Raw genomic sequence first — 25,195 nt, forward strand, 5'->3', positions numbered from 1 at the left:
TGAATCACAGTAACATATTAGTTTTGGATTACTATTGGCTGAAATCTTTAATTTACAATCAATGGTACCCTTTAAATACCTTACCATCCTTTTAACTGCAGTCCAATCTGATTTGGTAGGTGAGCTGACCCTTCTGCTCAAAATTCCTACTGCATTTGCTATATCAGCCCTGTATGTGGTAGCTAGATATAAAAGCTTACCTATGGCTGATCTATATTGGATGTTATCTGGTAAAGGTTCTCTTACTGTTTCATCCTTCAGAAAATCAGTGATCATGGGAGTGCTTACAACTTGGGCATCTTGCATACCTAAACTTTCAATAAGCTCATTTATTTTCTGCTTCTGGCTTAGAAGATAAGAACCATCATTTTGTTTCTCAATTTCTATACCAAGATAGTATGACACATTACCAAGTTCTTTTATCTCAACATTGTGGTTTAAACACTTTACAATGTCCTTGTACTCTTGCTCACTTTTGCTTGCAATGAGCAGATCATCAACAAAAGCTAAAATGTATGCATATTGTCCATTTGTGCACCTAGTGTACAAGCATTTATCTGCTTCACCTTGCTTAAATCCTAAATTTGTCAATATTTCATGCAATTTGTCATTCCAACATTTTGCACTTTGCTTTAATCCATAAAGACCTTTGTTTAATTTACACACTAGCTGTCTTTGTTTTGTATTTATGAAACCTGTTGGCTGTTCCATGTACAAGTCTTCAGTTATTTCTCCGTGAAGAAATGCTGTTTTCACATCAATGTGGTTGACTTGCATGCCTTTTGAGACTGCAATGCTCAGAAGTGTTCTGATTGTCGTGTGTTTCACTACAGGTGCAAACACTTCATCAAAATCTTCTCCATATTTTTGAAGATATCCCTTTGCGACTAATCTGGCTTTATACCTTTCCACTTTTCCTTGTGCATTCCTTTTTAACTTGAATACCCATTTGCATCCTATAGCTTTCTTGCCAGGAGGTAATTTTGTAAGAATCCAAGTATTATTTTTATCCAATGCATCAATTTCTTCTTGTGCAGCTTTACGCCATTCAGCAGCTTCTTCTGCTGGCATTTTCTCAATCTCATCCCATGTTAAGGGCTCTTGAGCTTCTGCTGACTTTGTTAGGTAAGACAGTCTTGGGGGTGGAACACCTTTGTTTTCCCTGGATGAGCGTCTGACAACAGGTTGGTCTGACCTTTCTGCATCCTCTAAATCTGAGAGTTCTTCTCCAATTGATTCCCCTTCTCCAACTGTACTGTCTTCTTCAATGATCCTTTCTGTGTCTGCTTCCTCTGCCTGTTCCTCGTTAGATACAGGTGAGTTGCTTTCAGACATCTGCCTTGGTATGGCATTTATATACACTGGCATGTCTATTATGGTTCTAGTTTCATATTCTGGATGATAAGGCTCATCTGGGATAATCCAGCCTTTATCAACCCTTTTGTTTTCATCAAAATATGTAACATGTCTTATGCCAACAATGCCAGTTTTCAGATTCAAAATTCTATATCCTTTGTGTCCTGGAGCATAGCCAACTAAAATGCCCCTTTCTGTTGTGGAATCCAGCTTATGCCTTCTTTGCTTTGGTACATGAGCATATGCTGTACTTCCAAATGTTCTTATGTGTGACAGGTTTGGCTTCCTACCATGCCATGTCTCATGTGGTGTGCGCTCAGCGCCTTTAGTTGGCATTCTGTTTTGTAGGTACACTGCTGTGAGAATGGCTTCCCCCCATAGTCTTTTAGGGAGATTGCTATCTGACAGCATACATCTGGTCATTTCCACAAGTGACCTAAATTTTCTCTCTGCAACAGAATTTTGCTCTGGTGTATAAGCTACTGTTGTGATATGTTGAATGCCTTCTTGTTCTAGAAATGTGCGCATGCTTTGCGAAGTGAACTCACCACCATTGTCGGTCTGAAGAACCTTTGGTTTTCTTTCAAATTTATTGCTCACCATGGCTACGTATTTCTTCAGCATGTCTGTGACTTGACTTTTCTCTTTCAGCAAATAGGCCACACAATATCTAGAGAAATCATCCAAGAATATTAGCACAAATCTGTTATTTCCCAATGATGGGATATTAAACGGTCCACATAAGTCACTGTGTATTAAGTCCAGTACTTTATTACTCCTATTTCCTGTGTATGCAGGAAATGAGGGTCTCACACCTTTTTGAGTAACACAGTCTATGCATTTCTCAATTTTACCAGCATCTGCACTTATCTGAATGCCGGTGGCCAGTTGCTTACTGTAAAGATCCTGGATCACCTTAGAATCACGATGTCCCAGGCGGCGATGCCAGATTTCCAGACTACATTTACCATCATTCTTCCTTACTTGCGCCATATGTGAGGCTTCACCTGAAATGCTCAGTTTATAAACATCATTATGCATAAAAGCTTCAGCATACACTTCATCATTTTTAGAGATTGTGCACTTACTGTTTTCAAAATGAATCGCAAATCCCTTCTTATCTAATGTAGATACACTAAGCATATTGCAAACTGCTTGGGGAATATACAAGACATCACTTACAGGAATTTCTTTAACTTCATTAGACACTTTGCATTTTAAGAATCCAATACCTTTTGCTTGGATCTTAGCAGTCCCTGCGTTTGCAGTTTTAAGAATACCTTCCTCTGGACACATTTCCTGAAAGAAATCCTTACAATTGGTTAAATGGCATGTGCTCCCCGAATCCAAAATCCAAGTACTTTCATTTGAATTATTATTTACCATAGTCAAAGATTTTTCTGTCATTAGAAAGCCCTTGTGTTTATCTTTGTCCTTCATACATTTCCTGGTTTGAAAATTCTTTAGTTCCATTGGCTTAGGTGAGCTAGAGGGAGTGTTTTGTGTTTCCTTACACCATTTAGATACATGTCCCTCCTTTCCACATGAGTAGCAAATCAGCTTGCCCTTGGGTGGAGTTTTCCCATAGCTCCGCCTTCCTCTGTTCTTTGCCAAGAAATTTGTTTCATTTCTCTCTGACTTGCTTTGAGAACACATCTCCTCAGAATCATTTATTATGCATTCCTGCCTTAGTTTTGATGTTGCCTGTTCAAAAGATTGCCCTTCAATGGCCTCATTTACAGACCTAAAAACATCAAACTTCTTTGATAGTGAGGTAAAAAGAAATGCTCTTTTCAATGCATCACACATGGGAATTCCAGAAAGTTCTAGCTTTTGAAATGAAGACATAAGATGCATAATGTGATCATTACATTTACTTTTATCCCTTAATTTGGTTTCATTCAACTCTGCTAACCAAATTGGTTGCTGCTTTGCATATGTAGTTGCATACATAGTTCTCAGTTTATATAAAATGTCCTTTGGTGTATCTTTTCCCTCCACTAATATGGCTTGTTTCTCTGAGAGAGCTTCCAAAAGCATGCACTTCACATAATAGTTTGCATTGTCCCATTCAGCCATATTTTCAGCTGTTCTGTCTTGGTCTAAGCATATATTCAATCTTTTTGCTCGAAGGAGACATATGAATCTTAGTTCCCACTGCCGATAATTAAACTCAGTTAATTTAGGCACCTTGAGAGAATAGAACAATGGTGAATTTCTTCCCTCAGCCATTTTCTTAGCCTTCTGTCTGCTGTGTGGGGGGAGAGAGAGACAGACTGAATCTTTCCTTTAAAACTTAAGAGAAAAATGTGGCCTTTTTTTCTGCCTGGTAATATTTCTCTTCTTTTTCAATTCCTGGACCCTGGGCCCATAACCCTTTTGTTGGATTATTTGTAGTAAATAATTAGCAGATTTTAGTACACACAGCTTCAGCTTTAGAAATGTTAATTTCTTTCTTCATCTCTCTCTCATTCACCCCTGAATAATTCACTGCTGAGTCACTTTAAAGTTGAAGTAACAAAACATCTGTTTACTCACAGTTTGTAGTTAGATTATAATCAGACAGGCTTATATATACATATTACTATACATTTGTATTATCAGCTCTTTCCATGTGCTTAGATGGTAATGGATGCTCACACCACCATAGATCCTCTCAGGTTAGGAGAGATCATGAGCTCCATGTGCTCCATGTGCTGCATCTGCTGCATCTAACCCCCACAGGAAGTTGCATAGCTGTGTGACCTCTCTAAGTAATTCACATCAGAGGTCACAGAGTAATCACAGAGAAATAATAGGTGACAGGCAATGCATGTAAAATACAATTACATTCCAACAATAATGCCGTTGTATCGCTCCATGGTGCGACCACACCTGGAGTATTGTGTTCAGTACTGGTCTCCGTATCTCAAAAAAGATATAGTAGAATTGGAAAAGGTACAGCGAAGGGCGACGAAAATGATAGTGGGGATGGGACGACTTTCCTATGAAGAGAGGCTGAGAAGGCTAGGGCTTTTCAGCTTGGAGAAGAGACGGCTGAGGGGAGATATGATAGAAGTGTATAAAATAATGAGTGGAATGGATCGGGTGGATGTGAAGCGACTGTTCACGCTATCCATAAATACTAGGACTAGAGGGCATGAGTTGAAGCTACAGTGTGGTAAATTTAAAACGAATCGGAGAAAATTTTTCTTCACCCAACGTGTAATTAGACTCTGGAATTCGTTGCCGGAGAACGTGGTACGGGCGGTTAGCTTGACGGAGTTTAAAAAGGGGTTAGATAGATTCCTAAAGGACAAGTCCATAGACCGCTATTAAATGGACTTGGAAAAATTCCGCATTTTTAGGTATAACTTGTCTGGAATGTTTTTACGTTTGGGGAGCGTGCCAGGTGCCCTTGACCTAGATTGGCCACTGTCGGTGACAGGATGCTGGGCTAGATGGACCTTTGGTCTTTCCCAGTATGGCACTACTTATGTACTTATGTAATATTCCTGCTAATGATCCTTCCAACTCTTATATTTCCAAGTTACTCGCTTTAACGTCCTCCTTTAATCTCAAACTATGCTCCACCTCCCCCACTCATCAAAATGGTCACTGTCTTGATCTCATCTTCTCCTCCAACTGTTCACCTTCTAGTTTCCTTGCCTCTGATCATCCCTCCTCTGATCACCATCTTATAACTTTCACACTTAAATCTCCTCCCTCCCAGTCCCGTCCTATCCTATCTAATTTATCTAGGAATCTTCACGATATTGACCCTTCATCTCTATCCTCCCATGTTTCAAACCTCCTCTCTACTGTGGCACCATCCACGTCTGTCAACGAGGCTGTTTCTTCTTACAACAATACTCTATCCTCTGCCTTAGACACTCTTGCACCTTTGATGACCCGCCCTGTAAGGCGTACAAAACCCCAACCTTGGCTGACTTCTAATATCCGCTACCTACGTTCCTGTACCCGCTCCGCCGAACGCCTCTGGCGGAAATCTCGGGCCCTTGCTGATTTCTTACACTTTAAGTTCATGCTGACCTCCTTCCAATCTGCTCTTTTACGTGCCAAACAGGATTATTATATCCAACTGACCAACTCTCTTGGCTCTAATCCTCGACTTCTCTTCACCACATTGAACTCTCTCCTCAAGGTGCCCCCTCCCCCAACTCCCCCTTCATTATCTCCTCAGACCCTTGCTGAATTCTTTCACAACAAGGTTCAAAAGATAAACCTTGCTTTCTCTACCTCACCAGCTCTCCCTCCACTAGTCCGTTCCCCTCTCTCTCCTTCCCCTCATTCCCTTTCCTCCTTTCCTGAAGTTACTATTGAGGAAACTACACTTCTCCTTTCTTCCTCAAAATGTACCACCTGTTCCTCTGATCCCATTCCCACCCATCTTCTTAATGCCATCTCTCCTACTCTTATTCCTTTTATCTGTCACATTCTCAACCTCTCACTTTCCACTGCGACTGTCCCTGCTGACTTTAAACATGCTGTGGTAACACCTCTCCTTAAGAAGCCTTCACTTGACCCTACTTGTCCCTCTAATTACCGACCCATCTCCCTCCTTCCTTTTCTCTCCAAATTACTTGAGCGTGCTGTTCACCGCCGCTGCCTTGATTTTCTCTCCTTACATGCTATTCTTGACCCATTACAATCTGGTTTTCGCCCTCTCCACTCAACCGAAACTGCGCTTACTAAAGTCTCCAATGACCTATTACTGGCTAAATCCAGAGGTCAATATTCCATCCTCATTCTTCTTGATCTTTCCGCTGCTTTTGACACTGTCGATCACAACATACTTCTCGATACCCTGTCCTCACTTGGATTCCAGGGCTCTGTCCTTTCCTGGTTCTCTTCCTACCTCTCCCTCCGCACCTTTAGTGTTCACTCTGGTGGATCCTCTTCTACTTCTATCCCTCTGCCTGTCGGCGTACCTCAGGGTTCTGTTCTTGGTCCCCTCCTCTTTTCTATCTACACTTCTTCCCTTGGTTCATTAATCTCATCCCATGGCTTTTCCTACCATCTCTATGCTGATGATTCCCAAATCTACCTTTCTACCCCTGATATCTCACCTTGCATCCAAACCAAAGTTTCAGCGTGCTTGTCTGACATTGCTGCCTGGATGTCTCAACGCCACCTGAAATTAAATATGACCAAAACCGAGCTTCTCATTTTCCCCCCCAAACCCACCTCCCCGCTCCCCCCGTTTTCTATTTCTGTTGATGGCTCTCTCATTCTCCCTGTCTCCTCAGCTCGAAACCTTGGGGTCATCTTTGACTCTTCTCTTTCCTTCTCTGCTCATATCCAGCAGACCGCCAAGACCTGTCGTTTCTTTCTTTACAACATCCGTAAAATCCGCCCCTTTCTTTCCGAGCACTCTACCAAAACCCTCATCCACACCCTTGTCACCTCTCGTCTAGACTACTGCAATCTGCTTCTTGCTGGCCTCCCACTTAGTCACCTCTCCCCTCTCCAGTCGGTTCAAAACTCTGCTGCCCGTCTCATCTTCCACCAGGGTCGCTTTACTCATACTACCCCTCTCCTCAAGACCCTTCACTGGCTCCCTATCCGTTTTCGCATCCTGTTCAAACTTCTTCTACTAACCTATAAATGTACTCACTCTGCTGCTCCCCAGTATCTCTCCACACTTGTCCTTCCCTACACCCCTTCCCGTGCACTCCGCTCCATGGATAAATCCTTCTTATCTGTTCCCTTCTCCACTACTGCCAACTCCAGACTTCGCGCCTTCTGTCTCGCTGCACCCTACGCCTGGAATAAACTTCCTGAGCCCCTACGTCTTGCCCCATCCTTGGCCACCTTTAAATCTAGACTGAAAGCCCACCTCTTTAACATTGCTTTTGACTCGTAACCACTTGTAACCACTCGCCTCCACCTACCCTCCTCTCTTCCTTCCCGTTCACATTAATTGATTTGATTTGCTTACTTTATTTATTTTTTGTCTATTAGATTGTAAGCTCTTTGAGCAGGGACTGTCTTTCTTCTATGTTTGTGCAGCGCTGCGTATGCCTTGTAGCGCTATAGAAATGCTAAATAGTAGTAGTAGTATTTGCTATCAACCGACTGGCGAACGCCTTTACAGTATTATGTAAGCCACATTGAGCCTGCAAATAGGTGGGGAAATGTGGGGTACAAATGTAACAAATAAATAACAGCCAACCCCCCACTCCCCCTGCCAACTTTAACTTCTGAGATGAATAAGCTATAGAATACCCCGGGGGATACAAGTGTTTAATTATAGGAGCAGAAAAGTCAGCTAACCCATTTTCAACAATAAAAGCTAAACCTAGATCAGAGTCCCCTATAAAATCTTTCAATGACTCAGGTTTGTTATTTACTTACCTAGAACTGAAATAGCAGGATGGAATAGATAGTACAGAATCAAAATCAGGCAAAGAATTTTGACATCATGATGGAATCGGTTTTAAGTTATAGTTTTGACAACCTAACAGTTTTTTCCGAGATGAAGGTCTGTTTCCACAAATCACTTCTATATGATGTGACATCACCAAGGAAGAGTCAATTAAAGTTCTGGTAGTCCTAACTGATTTCATTCGTCTACTATAATTCAATGCATACATATCCTTTGGAACTGGAAAATGAGTAGCGTCTCGGTGTCTGTGATATTTAAGCTAGACATGACCAAAAGTCAAGCCATTGTATCCACTAGACAATTAAAACAACAGCAACCAGTTACGTTAAAAAAAAATTAAAAACTGTTAAAAAAATCAATAAAGAAAAAAGCTAGTATATAACACCCTACCGTCACCGCTCATGTTGCCGTGCAAAGGATCACACTAATGTGCTCTCCTTCGTCTTGTGCCTTAGTTGGTGAGCCACTGGTGGCATGCTGCTAGACGCCGCCTCAAAAGGAGAACGGCGTCTGATGTCTCAAAGTGGGCGGAGTGTGGTCCCAAGCCCAGAAAACACAGTGCAGATGACAGCAGCACTGTAAGAACTACAGCTAAGCAGCAGGTCTGAGAAAGCAGCTCTCAGGGATATGATAAATAACAACAGCTGCAATTTATAATAGTGTCAAATCGCTAAGAAATGTGTATTGATTGGGGACACATATAGATGCAATCATTCACATAAAAAAAACAAAATGATGAACACAATAATTGCATACCATAAGCATATAGTACATGTTGCTAATAAAAATGCAGTTAATCTAAACATGGATGAACAAGAATGCTGCTTCCTAACAGATAAAAAACACAACATATCTATGTACAAAAATATATTTGGAAAGAAAACTTTAAAGTCCATAATTATGTAAAATACAAAACACTGCATTTTATCTGTTACTACAGGAAGCATTGTGCTGTGTATCTGTGTATGTCTTTTTTTTGTTGTTGTTACATTTGTACCCTGCGCTTTCCCACTCATGGCAGACTCAATGCGGCTTACATGGGGCAATGGAGGGTTAAGTGACTTGCCCAGAGTCACAAGGAGCTGCCTATGCCTGAAGTGGGAATCCAACTCAGTTCCTCAGTTCCCCAGGACCAAAGTCCACCACCCTAACCACTCGGCCACTCCTCCACTGTTGCTACTATTGGAGATTCTACATGGAATGTTGCTATTCGACTAGCAACATTCCATGTAGAAGTCGGCCCTCGCAGATCACCAATGTGGCCACGCAGGCTTCTGCTTCTGTGAGTCTGACGTCCTGCACGTACATGTGCATGTACATGCAGGACGTCAGACTCTCCAATAGTATCTATTTTATTTTTGTTACATTTGTACCCTGCGCTTTCCCACTCATGGCAGGCTCAATGCGGCTTACATGGGGCAATAGAGGGTTAAGTGACTTGCCCAGAGTCACAAGGAGCTGCCTGTGCCTGAAGTGGAAATTGAACTCAGTTCCTCAGTACCCCAGGACCAAAGTCCACCACCCTAACCACTAGGCCACTCCTCCACCAACCCTTTCTAGGTCATTATATTTTTATTCTTATATGTGTATGTTTTCTTATGAAATTTGCTTCCTCTGATCCTGGCCTCCGCCTTTCTGTTCCATCTGAGGCCCACCTCACTGTTGCTTTTGGTTTGGGAATCACCTTCTGTTGGATATTTTTCTTTGCTGGGTTTGTACCCTCTGATGCCTGCTTTCAGTAAATAGATTCTGTGTATTCAACAGACAATGGATTCTGGGTGAGAATGTAGTAGAAAATATAGTTTGTCATATGCTGATAAAACTGAAGCAGCTTTGCTGTATTTTGTTTTCTTCTTCTTTTGTGTCCTCAGTATGAGAAGGCCGTGCTGCGAGGTTATGTGGAGTGTTGCTCTAATCTCACTTGGTGCACCAACCCTCAGGGCTGTGATCAGATCCTATATAAGGAGGGCCTGGGCAGTGCTGAGGCCTGCTCTAAGTGCTGCTGGCTATCCTGCTTCAGCTGCAGTTTCCCTGAGGTCAGTCTCTGCTCCTGGACTGGTTTATTTATTTTAAAGCTGCATTCCCTGATTTAGTCTCTCAGCGGCAAACAACATGTACAATTTTACAAGATAACACACACACACACATTAAACAAGATAACTGCTGTGTTTTTTATATCTGAATGTTTTATAAGATATTGTGAGATACTTAGAAATGTACAAACAAGCAGATTATAAATATTAAATGAAATGGCAAAGATATGAGGAGCAGTGTGAAGGGGTGATGGGTCTTTTGCAAGAGCCTCTGAATATCTTATGTCAGGTGAAACCTTCCAAACGTCAGTCTAAACTGTGGTACAGGACGGAGTTAGGGTGAAAGTGGGGGTATAGCAATTCAATTATGTAAAAGAGCAGGGTCAGTCATTGACCCAACATCTAAGTGCAGTCCCACCACATACCCTCCTCTCCTGCAGAGAGCTAAATCCACATACCCTCCTCTCCTGCAGAGAGCTAAATCCACATAACCTCCTCTCCTGCTAGTGCTAAATCCACATACCCTCCTCTCCTGCGGAGAGCTAAATCCACATACCCTCCTCTCCTGCGGAGAGCTATCCTCATACCCTCCTCTCCTGCGGAGAGCTAAATCCACATACCCTTCTCTCCTGCGGAGAGCTAAATCCACTGCCATAGTGTCATCAGCAAATGAATCCAGAAACCAGTGGGTTGTGTCCGTCTACCAGCAGGTGGAGATGGAAGCTATACCAGCCAGCCAGCCAGCCACTAAGCTATTTAGTATAGCTCTATCTCCAGCAGGTGGTAGACGGTCCTGTCCCAGTTTCTGGATTCTCAGGGCCTTTGCAGTCTCCTGGGCTTGGTAGCCAGTTGAGACCAGGGGAGTGTGTGTGGTCTCTGACCCCCTTGGAAGCATACTGGCTTTCCTGCCTATCCCTGCTTCACCCTACAGATAGTTCCTTTCTCCCTGAGCCTTACAATTTCTCTCTGCTAACTTCCTCACACACACCCCAAAAAAAGGAACAGAGACTGAGTGGTTCAAGCAGTGCGATAAACCTACCTTTTTTTGAACGTGAGTTTCCCTCTACCGAGGTGGAGGCAGTTTTGATCAGGAGAGGCAGGAATCTGACTTTGGAGGGACTTTCTGTGGACTCAGCGATTTTTGAGTGCAGCTACTATTCAGTTTCCTCCATCCTCGCTGCGGCCGTGCCTGTTTCTATGATGGCTGAAAATGTTAAGCGCTGTTCCCGATGTGGGAAGCGCAGGTCGACGGCGGGCGTTTGTAGCACGGGCTGCTCCAACTCAGGCGGAGGAGATTCAGGGATGTTTTCTTCAGGAATGGCGGTTTCCAGCACCAGGATCGCCCATGCAGTTGCCATTTTGGAAATTCCCTCAGTTTCTTCCCCCGGTTCTCTGGCGTGCTTTAATGCTTCCACGACCCCAAAACTGCGAGATTCGGCCTGTTTGGGTGGCAAAGATTCTGCTAGGGGGGGTCGGTTGTTCCTTCTAGCGCTGCTGGGGGGGCTCACTCTGTGGTGAAGGTGAGTTTGGCTGATGCAGGAGCAGGGTTTTTGCCTGAGTTCATCCTGTTACTTCATCAGGCTTATTTGCTGTAACTCACCCTTCCGCCTCCGACTGGGGGTCTAGGGCAACTGGCTTTTTTCCTGGAGGGTACAGGTAGAAATCTCATGCCTTTTGTGCTGGATCAGACTAGCAAGCGCAGATGGCTGGATTCTGGGTCAGATGCGGGTTCAGTTGGGCTGCTTTCACTAGCCCCCTCTCTTCCTGGGTGTTCAGGAGCTTCCCTGAGGGCCGCAGGAACGGAGGATTTGGAAGAGGGGAGATCATCATGGAGGAGCCAGATGATACTTCGGCGTACGGATTTTTCACAGGGAGGAACTTTCCTCCCTCATTTCTTCTATCCTGGAAGTTTTACACATTGAGGACTCTGCAGCACAAGTAGCCTGCTACTGTGAACGTGTGCATGGCTAGCACAAGGAGACCATCCAAGGCCTTCCCGGTGCATGAGAATGTTAGGTATTATTAAGAAATGAATGGAAAACAAAAATGAGGACGTTATAATGCCATTGTATTACTCCATGGTGCGACCGCACCTCAAATATTGTGTTCAATTCTGGTCGCCGCACCTCAAAAAAGATGTAGTGGAATTAGAAAAGGTGCAGAGAAGGGTGATGAAAATGATAAATGGGATGGGACGACTTCACTATGAGGAAAGGCTAAAGTGACTGGGGCTCTTTAGCTTGGAGAAAAGACGGCTGAGGGGAGATATGATAGAGGTCTATAAAATAAACAGTGGAGTGGAATGGGTGGACATGAAGCTTCTGTTTACGCTTTACAAAAATACTAGGACTAGGGGGCGTGCGATGAAGCTACAAAGTAGTAAATTTAAAACAAATCAGAGAAAATCTTTCTTTACTTGGTGTGTAATTCAAGTCTGGAATTCGTTGCTAGAAAATGTGGTAAAGGCGGTTATCTTAGCAGAGTTTTAAAAAGGTTTGGACGGCTTTCTAAAGGAAAAGTCCATAGACCGTTATTAAATTGGACTTGTGGAAAATATTTCTGGGATAAGCAGCATTAAATGTTTTGTACTTTTTGGGGGGATCTTGCCAGGTATTTGTGACCTGGATTGGCCACTGTTGGAAACAGGATGCTGGACTTGATGGACCTTTGGTCTGCCCCAGTATGGCAATACTTATATACTTATGTACTTTTGAGGCCTTCCAGGAGATCATCATGGCGCAGTGGTTGGAGCCGAATGCAACTTTATGGGTGGCTAAGGCTATGTCTCATTTATATCCTGTGCAGAACAGTCAGGCGGAAGGATTTGAGCTTCCCTGCGTTGATTCCTTGGTAACGGCCGTCACCAAGAAAACTACCTGTGAAAGGGAGGGTTGCGTTAAAAGACTTGCAAGACAGACGGCTGGAAGCGACACTGAAGCGAGCCTTTGAGGTTTCGGCCTTGGTCCTTAAAGCTTCTGTGTGCAGTTCTTACGCAGCCCGGGCTTCCCTTGATTGGTTACAGCAGTCTGCAGATCAGGAACTGGAGACTTCCTGCCAGGTGGCGGTCGTTCCTAAGATGGAGGCAGCTCTAGTGCACCTGGTGGACGCATTATATGATTTGGTGAGAGCCTCAGCAAAACTGATGGTTTTGGCAGTCACCTCTCGTAGATTGCTATGGCTGCGACATTGGCCTGCAGACATGGCATCTAAGCAGCGTCTTACTAAGTTACTTTTTTGGGGTAAACTTCTTTTTGGAGAGGATTTGGAAAAGATTGTTAAGGATTTGGGGGACTCCAAATCATAGCGGCTTCCGGAGGACAAGCCCAAATCCTCGTCTCGCTCAGGAGCTTCGAGATCTCTGTTTCGAGAATCCAGACGTTATCGACTAGGTAGACATTCTTCAACTTTTCAGCGGCCTCGGTTTCAATAGCGGAATTCCTTTCATACTGACAAAAGAGGATCAGGGTCTGGAACAAGGCAGGGAACTGCCGCTCGTCCTTCCCAATGACGGGGCGCCAGCCCACTCTTTGGATTTAAAAATGGGGAGGGGGGGGGGTCAGTTGACTCTCTTTTACCAAGAGTGGACCAAGATTACATCGGATCAGTGGGTTCTCGAAGTCATCAAAGAAGGCTACAAAATAGAATTTGCCGCACAGGTTGGATATTCTTTCTTGGAGTCCCAGTGCACTACTTCTGCCAAGCGGGCTACAGTGCTAACCTCTTTACGAGACCTAATGGCCATTGGAGCCGTAGTGCCTATGCCGAAGCTCGAAGAACGCACATGTCGATATTCCATATTTTTCATGGTTCCGAAGAAAGGAGGATCATTCAGACCCGTTCTCAACCTCCAGAAGGTGAATCACTTCCTCAGGGTTTGCCATTTTTGCATGGAAACTCTCCAGGCGGTAATTGCGGCAGTGCAGCCTCAGGAGTTTCTGACTGCATTGGACCTCAGAGGCCTATCTTTATATTCCGATTTGGTCTCCACATCAGAGATTCTTGCGGTTTGCGGTGTTGTGGCGCAGTTCCGGGCGTTGCCTTTCGGACTGACCACAGATCCACGCACCTTTTCCAAGGTTATGGTAGTGGTAGCGGCCTCTCAAAGAGAGGAGGGAATTCGGGTTCATCCCTCTCTGGACGACTGGCTCATTCGAGCATCGTCGGAGTCGGAGAGCCGCCTGGCTATTCAGCAAGTGGTGGAAGTCCTTCAGTCCCTCGGTTGGATAATCAACTTCTCCAAGGGTCATCTTCTCCCTTCCCAGTCACTGGAATACCTGGGAGTGCAGTTCAATACAGGCAAGGTCTGGTTTTACTGCCGGAGGGCAGGAGGCTCAAATTGATGTCTCAGGTGAGATGTCTCTTGTGGATGCCATGTCCTCAGGTGTGGGACTATGTGCAAGTGCTGGGGTCGATGGCAGCCATGATCGAGGTTGTACTTTGGGCCAGAGCGCACATGCATCCATTACAGCTAGCCCTTTTGAGCCGTTGGTCTCCGGTGTCACAGGATTACTCTCGGCATCTCCCGTGGTTGCCAAGGGCTCAAACCAGTATGATTTGGTGGCTCCTGCCCGCCCACTTGAAACGGGGGATGCTTAGTGGGCGGTAGTTGTGACAGATGCTAGCCTCTTTGGATGGGAGGCTCACTGTCTCTCGCGGTATGCGCAGGGATGTTGGTCGACGGAGGTAGCAGCCTGGCCCATCAATCGGTTGGAGTTGACAGAGATTATGAACACCCTTCAAGGGTCTGTAGTCCGAGTATTTTCGGACAACACGATGGCGGTGGCATACGTCAGTTGGCAGGGCAGGACTCGGAGTCAGGCTTTACAGTCTGAAGTGAGCAAGATTCTCACTTGGGGGGAGAAACATCTTCAGCTTCTGTCGGCGGTTTACATCACAGGTCAGGACAATATTCAAGCGGACTTTCTCAGTCGGCATCTTCTAGATGCGGCGGAGTGGGAGTTGTCAGACAGCGCGTTTCAACGGATTTGCTACTGTTGAGGCTTGCCAGAGATGGACATCATGGCGTCGCGTCAGAATGCCAAGGTGGCACAGTTCTTCAACAGGGCAGAGAGGTCGTCTTAGCAGGGCTCTTCTTCAGCCCTGGCCACAGGTGACTGTTATACGTATTTCCTCCATGGCCACTAATTGGCCAGGTTCTACACAGGAATTATCAGACACCAGGGGTTGGTGATCCTGGTGGCCCTGAATTGGCCTCAACTGCCTGGGTATGTAGATCTGACCCGATTGTTAGTGGGATCGCCACTTTGCCTTCCTTTGGCGCCAGACCTCCTCATTCAGGGTCCAGTTCACATGGAAGATCCCTCCCAGTTTGGTCTTACGGCTTGGCCTTTGAGAGTTTGAGATTGAGGAAATAGGGCTATTCAGATAATGTTATAGCTAACCTTGCTGCGGGCTCATAAACGATCCATGACTACAGCTTATGCTTGAGTGTGGTGCACCTGTATTGCATGGTGTGCCCTTCGGGGATGGGATCCCACTCAGGCTTCGGTTTCACAAATGCTGGATTTTTTGCAGGAGGGCCTCCAGACGGGTTTGGCTTATAAGTCCCGCAGAGTGCATCTTGCGGCTCTTTCCTGCTACTGAGGTCGCCTTTCAGGGTCTTCCTTTGCGGCCCACCTGGATGTTTCACGTTTTCATCTTAAGCCCCCCTGTTGACGTCCTTGTCCGAACTGGAATTTAAATTTGGTGCTCAGAGCACTGGAGCAGGAATCCTGTTCAGAAGGAAAGGATCCTCAGGAGCTTAACTGAGATTGGATAGCAGAGCCGGTAGTGGGAGGCGGGGCTGGAGGTTGGGAGGCGGGGATAGTGCGGGGCAGACTTATACGGTCTGTGCCAGAGCCAGTGGTGGGAGGCAGGACTGGAGGTTGGGAGGCAGGGATAGCGCTGGGCAGACTTATACGGTCTGTGCCAGAGCCAGAGCCAGTGGTGGGAGGCAGGACTGGAGGTTGGGAGGCAGGGATAGCGCTGGGCAGACTTATACGGTCTGTGCCAGAGCCGGTGGTGAGAGGCGGGGATAGTGCTGGGCAGACTTATACTGTCTGTGCCCTGAAGAGCACAGGTACAAATCAAAGTAGGGTATACACAAAAGTAGCACACATGAGTTGTCTTGTTGGGCAGACTGGATGGACCGTGCAGGTCTTTTTCTGCCGTCATCTACTATGTTACTATGTATGTAAGGCATCAGAGAAGGATTTGACGCTTGACTGTGTTTTTGGTTGCCCTGGCGTCAGCTCGCAGAGTGTCGGAGCTTCAGGCGTTGTTGTGCCAGGACCCTTTTCTTCGGTTTTCAGAGGCCAGTGTTACGCTGCGGACTGTTCCTTCATTTCCTTCCTAAAGTGTTGTCAGCGTTTCATCTCACTCGGGATATCTTTCTTCCAGCCTTTAGGCAGGAGGATTATCCAGCCCACTTTGATTCTCTCAGGGTTCTCGATGTTCGAAGGGTCCTGATAACATTATTTACAGGTGACCAACAACTTTAGACGCGTCGACTTTCTTTTTGTTTTGCTGGCGGGTCCTCGTCGTGGAGAGACTGCATCAAAACCATCTATTGCACAGTGGCTCAGGGAAGCTATTGCTTCGGCTTATATTCTGGCGGGTCGGTCTTCTCCGGCTGGACTCCATGCTCACTCAACTTGAGCTCAGGCTACTTGGTGGACAGAAATGGGGATTCTGTCATTGGAAGAGATTTGTAGGGCAGCTACTTGGGCGTTTACATTCCTTTTCTAAACACTAGAATAGACGTTTCTGCTCATGCGGACGTGCAGTTTGGAGCAATGGTTTTGGCACGGGTGACGTCAGATTCTCACCCTACGTGGGGAGTGCTTTGGTACAACCCACTGGTTTCTGTATTCATCTGCTGATGACGCTATGGAATGTAAAATTATGCCTTACCTGATAATTTTCTTTCCTTTAGTCACAGCAGATGAATCCAGGATCCCACCCTGGTTTTTTGTTTCCACTGTGCTTGTCACAAAAACAAAGAAGAACTAGAGCAAAGGAGTTGCAAAGAGATTTATGAGCGCGCCAGACACTTGGTGTCTCTTGCAACTGACAGATATGGTTTTAGTTACCATGTTGAACGGTGGTTTCCGCTGCGAACCGCACTGTTGTGGTTCATTAGTTGTGAGAAAGTTGGCAATCTTTCTAGTTATAATGTTATATTTTCTGCAGCTTTGTGATGGGACATATACTAAAGCTTAGGGGCTAGCTGGCTGGTATAGCTCCTTTCAATTTAGTTTTCTATCTCCACCTGCTGGTAGACGGCCACAACCCACTGGTTTCTGGATTCATCTGCTGTGACTAATGGAAAGAAAATGATCAGGTGAGGCATAATTTTACCATAGCCCTCTCTCCTGCAGAGTCCTAAATTTCTTCAGAGATCTAAATCCACATACCCCCCCCCCCCCTCTCCTGTACAGAACTGACTCATATTAGCCTTCTCTCCTGTAATTAGCTGGCACGTGGTCCCTTTTTAACTTTCACTTGATTGCGATACATGTTACTTGTTAGTCTCACTCACACACACACAAGGATTGACTTAGACTGCACGTACTGCAGCGGGACATGTTTATCCACTCCTACCCTAGCTGAGATAATATTTAACCATCTCTCTGACCTCACGTGCAACTTTCTTCAAATCAATCACCTTACTTTCTAATTCTTCCTACTTTCTTACTCATCTATATGTTACAACTTTGCCTTACCCTTCACTACCAATTATAGTGTTCTAGTACATATTGTGTTGTCATTGCAAGTAGTATACCATATCAACCTATCAAAAGGAGTTTACTTGTAAAATCATATACAGAGATGGTATGCAGGTGTCCCTCTGGATTGATAAATACTGTTAACAAAATGAACCTCAAACCTCCTAGCAGGGAATCATACAAAGTTATTGCTAAACCCCTGCTTAAAATAGGAGTAGAGTACTATCATGGGTTCTATTTCAGAGAGTCAAGAGAGAAAAAAACCCCAACGTAAAAACTCATAGAACATGAGAAAACCGATGGGATAAAAAACTCAATCCCTCTCTCAAAAATTCTATATCAGTCTTACAAATGGACACCTATCATCTAACCATCCTGAAAAACTGACAAAAGCCAGTAAAGGACTGTCTGAAGAGAACCCTCAAAACAAGGATACACTCTGAGATATGCTAAGGTACTATTTGTTGTATAATAGAGCAAAACAGTGGTAAATATAAAACTTTTTTTTAACATTTTAACGTTTTAAACCATCTTGAAACTTTGCTTATACATACTGCAACAAGTAGAAACCCACTCAGGCTTAACCCCAGATATCACAAGTGTGGAATACTTAGCTTTAACCAGGTGTAACACCCACAGGCGAAAGACTATAACCAAAAATCCCACTCTAAGGGACTCCGGAGTCCTATATGGTTGCTGCAGCGGCGAAAAAACGCCAGCCCCTCGACAAAAGCGCCTTGTTTCGCCAACCTCGTGGCTGCCTCAGGAAGAGCGCTACAAAACCATCAAGATAAACCAAATTAACACTGAAAACTAAATCGTCAGCTGTATGGAACCTTAAAGATGGTGCATACAGCTGACGATTTAGTTTTCAACATACAGCTGACGATTTAGTTTTCAGTGTTAATTTGGTTTATCTTGATGGTTTTGTAGCGCTCTTCCTGAGGCAGCCACGAGGTTGGCGAAACAAGGCGCTTTTGTCGAGGGGCTGGCGTTTTTTCGCCGCTGCAGCAACCATATAGGACTCCGGAGTCCCTTAGAGTGGGATTTTTGGTTATAGTCTTTCGCCTGTGGGTGTTACACCTGGTTAAAGCTAAGTATTCCACACTTGTGATATCTGGGGTTAAGCCTGAGTGGGTTTCTACTTGTTGCAGTATGTATAAGCAAAGTTTCAAGATGGTTTAAAACGTTAAAATGTTAAAAAAAGTTTTATATTTACCACTGTTTTGCTCTATTATACAACAAATAGTACCTTAGCATATCTCAGAGTGTATCCTTGTTTTGAGGGTTCTCTTCAGACAGTCCTTTACTGGCTTTTGTCAGTTTTTCAGGATGGTTAGATGATAGGTGTCCATTTGTAAGATTGATATAGAATTTTTGAGAGAGGGATTGAGTTTTTTATCCCATCGGTTTTCTCATGTTCTATGAGTTTTTACGTTGGGGTTTTTTTCTCTCTTGACTCTCTGAAATAGAACCCATGATAGTACTCTACTCCTATTTTAAGCAGGGGTTTAGCAATAACTTTGTATGATTCCCTGCTAGGAGGTTTGAGGTTCATTTTGTTAACAGTATTTATCAATCCAGAGGGACACCTGCATACCATCTCTGTATATGATTTTACAAGTAAACTCCTTTTGATAGGTTGATATTTCATTTTCGAGTTTATTTTCTCCTATATAATTTAGAAGTAGTATACCATGCCATACTTTGTATTGTTGTTTGAATATTTTTACTGCTCTAATTGCCTATTGCTCATGTTTGATCTATTCTTACTGTACACTGCCTTGAATGAATTCCTTCAAAAAGGCGGTAAATAAATCCTAATAAATAATAAATTTGTCCTCACTTTTTCTCACAGGCTCATTATCCAGCTAGCTGCAGCCATATGTCCCAGTGGATGGATGATGGAGGATTTTATGAGGGAATGACAGTGGAAGCTCAAAGTAAACATTTGGCAAAACTAATCTCTAAACGCTGCCCAAGCTGTCAGGCTCAGATCGAGAAAAATGAGGGCTGTCTGCAGTGAGTATCTGTGTGTGTCTGCGCATCCTGAGAATAAAGTCTTCAGTGAGTATCTGTGTGTGCCTGCGCATCCTGAGAGGAACGTCTTCAGTGAGTATCTGTGTGTGCCTGCGCATCCTGAGAGGAACGTCTGCAATGAGTATCTTATGTGTGCCTGCGCATCCTGAGAGGAACGTCTGCAGTGAGTATCTGTTTGTGCCTGCGCGTCCTGAGAGGAACGTCTGCAGTAAGTATCTGTGTGTGCCTGCATGTCCTGAGAGGAACGTCTACAGTAAAGTACCTGTGTGTGATTGCGCATCCTGAGAGAGACATCTGCAGGGAGTATCTGTGTTTGTAAGTGTGTGTGATTAACTGCTAGCCCTATGATGGGCATTTGTAGTGAGTGTGATGTGACTGTGAAGCTGTTGAAGGATTGTGTTATGAATATGTGTGACAAAACAGTGGGTTTGTAAGCCTGTATAACTGTATTCATTATTTTTTGAAGTGTATTTCTCTAGTTTGGCCAGCAGGTAGTGCATGTTTGTTTAAAGCCATTACAGAGAACTGACTGTTCCTTCTTTAGTTCAGAGGTAACTTGCAGTGATATGGCCAGCAATTTTTAAAACTAGTTGTTCTGGGCTTTGATTGGCCCAGGAGCTCAAAATTCAGCTAGGATGTACTGACTTTTTTCTTCAGTCTTAGCCAGGGAGAAAAGAGAGAAAGATCTCTTTGCTGAGGCCCTGTGAACAGTTATATTTGATAATCTCTGAGCAGCTATATGTCCTGATCTCCCTGGGTACTATTTAGATAGTAAACAAATGTTTAATTAGTTTTATAATTGATCCATATTTCAGTTACCTGTTATTGTTTTGCTGATTGCACGTTTTCTGTTCATTGTTCTAATTTTTTCATGACAATAAACATTTTTAGTTTCTTGCCTCTGTGTCTGGACTGACTAAAAATCTTGGTGGTTTGTGTGGTGGGTCTGTGAGTGCTTCCTAGGAACTGTGGGACCACTGGGAGTGTGGCTTCAGTAACCTAGAAATCACTGGGGATAATTTGAGAGCGGGAGACTCTCGCAGAGCATTTGGGACCCAGTCGGTGGGAGGTGGGGTGCTATTGTAGAGCACAAGTGGCAGGTGCATGCAGACCTGAGCTGTGCTGGGGATAGACCCTCTGTGGCTGTGGGTTAGCCCCAGGCGGGTGGCTAGACGTTTTGTGACGGTATGTATTACTGTGGAGAAAAAGGGACCTCTGCCATGTGTGATTGTAAGAGTGGAACATGTGAGGGGCTTTTGCAGGGAAAATAAGATTGTGAGTATCGGATCCTATGAGGAGGGACTGCAGTGTATGGGGGTGGAGGGGGTTAGGGAACCTGTGAGGGGTGACTCCAGTGTGTAGTGTGTATGACTATGGAACCTGTAAGGAGTATAAAAGCAATGGCTGTATGCAGGGGTGTAGCCAAACCTCGGCCCGGGGGCACATTTTAACCTGCCTCCCCCAGCCAGCGCCCCCGCCGCAGCAAGGTACCTTTGCTGGTGGGGGTCCCCAACCCCTGCCAGCCAAAGCCTTCTTTAGCGCTGGTCTCCGGCACTTCTCGTTTACTGATCTGTGCTTTCTTGAGTCCTGACGTCCTGACCTGCACGTTCCTTTAAGTGAAACTGAGCATGCTCAGTTTCACTTAAAGGAATGTGCAGGTCAAGACGTCAGGACTCAAGAAAGCACAGATCAGCGAATGAGGTGCGCTGAAGAAGGCTTCGACTGGTAGAGGTTCGCCAGCAAAACCAGGGGCCCAGGCCTCCATGGCCCCATCTAGCTATGCCCCTGGCTGTATGTGACTGCTGAGCCTGTAAAGTGTGACTGCAGTAGGTGTATGTGATGGTAGTGCCTGTGAGGGGCAACTGCAGTGTCTGCAAAGTGTTACTGCAGTGGGTGTGTGTAACTGCAGAGCCTGTGAGGGTCGACTGCGGGGGGGGGGGGGGGGCTGTGTAATTGTGTAGCCTGTGAGGGGAGGGTTGCTGTGGGTGGGTGTGACTGCAGAGCCTGTGAGATGCAACTGCAGGGGTGGGGGGTGTTTTCTGCAGAGCCTGTGAAGGGTGACTTCAATGGGTGTATGTGACCCCATGGGCCTCTAAAGCATGACTGAAGCGGGTGTGTTGACGACAAAACTTGTGAGCGGCAACTGCAAGGAGAGGGCGTAATTGTGGAGCCTGTGAGGATAGATTGCTGTAGGTGGGTGTGATTGCAGAGCCTGTAAGGAGGGACTGCAATGAGGGATGTGACTGTGGAGACAGTGGGGGGGGGGGGGGGGGGGGGGGGGGAAGGGGTGTGATTGCAAAGCCTGTGAGGAGTGACCATTGTAGTGGGGGTTTGTGACTACGGAGCCTATGAGGGGCAATTGCAGTGGGGGTATGTGACTGCAGAACCTGTGAGGGGTGACTGCTGTGAATGTGGAGTCTGTGAGTGGCATTAGATATGTGTAGAGCCAGTGATGAGCATCTGTAGTGAAGCTGAATGTTTTCTCAGATTTCCTATTCTTAGTAATGTTTGTGGTGTCTCCAGCAATAATGGATTTCCTTCTCTTTTCCAGTCTCATTTATTTTTCAGTGTTCTGCCTTCGGTTGTAATGTGTTCTTGCCATCATGCCTTTGAAATCTGTATTTGTGAACTCTGTCACATGCCTTCTCTCTACAGTATGACCTGCACCAAGTGTAACCATGGGTTCTGCTGGCGTTGCCTTAAGCCTTGGAAGCCAACACACAAAGATTATTACAATTGTGCAGCCATGGTAAGTGTGGTTTTCATAGGATTTGTGACAGAGAGAGGGAACCAAGTACAGAAAAAGACCAAGCAAAAAAAAAAAAACAGCACAAAGGGCCTTTAAAAACAAAAGGGAACACAGTTCTTTCATTAAAAAATCCTTTAATAGTGAACTTTGATTGAAGAAAGACCCGACACGGGCCGTGTTTCGGTGTTACCGCACCTGTGTCAGGGGTCACACCAATGACAAAGGAGGCTTCAACAGACTAATTTCAAAAGGCTGATGCTTTCCAAACTTTTGTGTGATATGTACCTCCGAATGAAATACAGTGCAAAGCTCACACACAGCTGTATTTCATTCGGAGGTACATATCACACAAAACTTTGGAAAGCATCAGCCTTTTGAAATTAGTCTGTTGAAGCCTCCTTTGTCATTGGTGTGACCCCTGGCGCAGGTGCGGTAGCACCGAAACACGGCCCGTGTCGGGTCTTTCTTCAATCAAAGTTCACTATTAAAGGATTTTTTAATGAAAGAACTGTGTTCCCTTTTGTTGTCATAGGATTTGACCATGTCTGTGAAGAAGAACCATGGAGCATGCCTCTGTGAGAGTAAATCAACAGAGCTAGAGTTCAGTGCAGGTACAAAAACTATTTGTGATGGTGGGAGGGGATCATTGCTGTCACTACCTGAGTCACTTGGTATATCTTCTGTTGGCATCTGGATAAGGCTGTAAATGCATGGTATATCAGAGTGGTGTCCAGTAGTTCAAGATACAGGTAATATTCAACAAGCAAGCGGAATTGGATGCAGACTACAATTTTGCTTTCTCAGGGTGGTGTCTGGGTCAGGTGATCTGTAGGAATATATTAGAAAATGTCTGCGTTTGGTACCTCAGTGAGATTGTATGGGGGGATTAATATTAAGAAACTGCCTGAATGAAGTAGATAAGGAGCCTAGAATGGTGGTGGTGGGAGGGGGGTCTGATTTCACTGTCCATGAGAAGTTATAGATGGGAAAGTATGGGGGAGGTAATATGTGGGGAATGTTTCCTCTTGGTGCCCTGCTCAGGGCTGGTAGGTGGCAATAGCTTAATGCTCAGAAGTTAAAAGATAAGCCTGAACTCTGATATTTGATGATAAAACTATAAAATCTCAATTTTATAGAGTTGTATGTTCAAGGTGGTGCTATTTGAGAGGAAAGCTTTAAAGCAGCCATTCCCAACCCAGACCTCAGGTCACACCTAGTCCCATCAGGTTTTCATGATATCCACAATGAATATTCATGAGTTAGATTTCATGCAGTTGAAGCAGTGTATGCAGATCTATCTCGTGCCTATTTATTATGGATATCCTGAAAGCCTAATGAGACTTGGTGTGCCCTGGGTTGGGAATGGTTGCGTTAAGGAATATCTAGACACGACAGACTTGCAGGAGGTCCCACTAGAGAGCCAACAGCAGTTGAATACTCCAGTCTCCTCCCTGGAAGTAGAGTGGGTCATTCAAAACATACCATCAGATAAGACTGAATGTTTTTACACCCGGTTTGTGTGGGTACTGTGACTGCTTTTCAGTAGCATTTTCCAACAATACTTCTTTACTTCCCTCAGTGCACAGGGGGCAGGTATAATGGTAATACCTAGGTTGGGGAAGTATGCATCTTATAAGCCCATCTCAGTTTAAAATACATAGATATAAAAATCTTGGCCAAGATATTGGCATTTAGGCTATTACAGTACTCACCCATGCCGACTACTGCAACAGTATCTTCATCGGCTGCAAAGCGCAAATCATGAAAAAACTCCAAACTGCCCAAAACACAGCAGCCAGATTCATCTTTGGCAAACCACGATTTGAAAGTGCAACACCACTTCATGCAAAACTTCACTGGCTCCCTATCAAGGAACGCATAAACTTCAAAGCCCACACAATGATCCACAAGATCCTCCATGGCGAATCTCCAAGCTACATGAACAACTTGATCGATCTTCCAGTCAGGAGTGGGTCCAAATCTTCTCGTACTTACCTTAATCTCCATCTTCCCAATTGCAAAAACCTCAAATACAAAACCTACTATGCATCCAACTTTTCCATTATAGGCAGCCAACTCTGGAACGCAATAACTCGACACATCCGAACAACCAATGAACACCTACCCTTCCGAAAGCTGCTGAAAACTTACCTCTTCAGACAAGCTTACCCAAATAACCCAACTTAATTCTCGAACTTAACCACACTACCCATACTCCAATCCTCTCCCCCACATCTCTCCCAACTGTCCTACTCCTTACAACTCGACCATCTCTGTTATACTTCGTACCATACTCTGTGTACCTTGTACCTTACTTGTACTTTACTTTGTGTTATCTCTATGATACTCTGTACTATATCCTGTAAGCCACACTGAGCCTGCTACCGAGCGGGAAAGAGCGGGGTATAAATGCCATAAATTTTTATTTATTTATTATTTTTATTTATTACATTTGTACCCCGCGCTTTCCCACTCATGGCAGGCTCAGTGCGGCTTACATGGGACAATGGAGGGTTAAGTGACTTGCCCAGAGTCACAAGGAGCTGCCTGTGCCTGAAGTGGGAATCCAACTCAGTTCCTCAGTTCCCCAGAACCAAAGTCCACCACCCTAACCACTAGGCCACTCCTCCACTCCAATAAATAAATATAAATAAATAAAAGTGCCCTATGACATGTCTAACTCTCCAAAAAAAAAAAAAAACCAGTTCTCTGAAAACGAAGAACTTTTATTCAGGCATCAATTAGAAAGAAGTAAAAATCATAATTTCTTTAGCTGAGCCTACAGAACATGTTAATCATTAGCAGAGTTGATTCTAGCACAACTACAAAGAACATCAGTTTCTCCATCTGTATACTTAGCTAACCCATACACTCACCAAGCCTATTACTCTGAGCTGATAAC

At 44.7% G+C, this 25,195-nt stretch overlaps 1 protein-coding gene across 1 annotated transcript in view; it reads left to right on the plus strand.

Moving 5' to 3' along the window:
• The window catches only part of CUL9 (cullin 9), a 308,998-nt gene that overhangs the window by 211,625 nt on the left and 72,178 nt on the right, over positions 1-25,195 (plus strand). The window contains exons 33-35 of the mRNA XM_030195702.1: positions 9,616-9,780; positions 19,363-19,526; positions 22,200-22,293. Coding sequence (XP_030051562.1) covers positions 9,616-9,780; positions 19,363-19,526; positions 22,200-22,293 — 423 coding nt within the window. The remainder of the gene's footprint in view (positions 1-9,615; positions 9,781-19,362; positions 19,527-22,199; positions 22,294-25,195) is intronic.

Source organism: Microcaecilia unicolor, chromosome 3, assembly GCF_901765095.1.
Source record: "Microcaecilia unicolor chromosome 3, aMicUni1.1, whole genome shotgun sequence".
Taxonomy (NCBI): domain Eukaryota; kingdom Metazoa; phylum Chordata; class Amphibia; order Gymnophiona; family Siphonopidae; genus Microcaecilia; species Microcaecilia unicolor.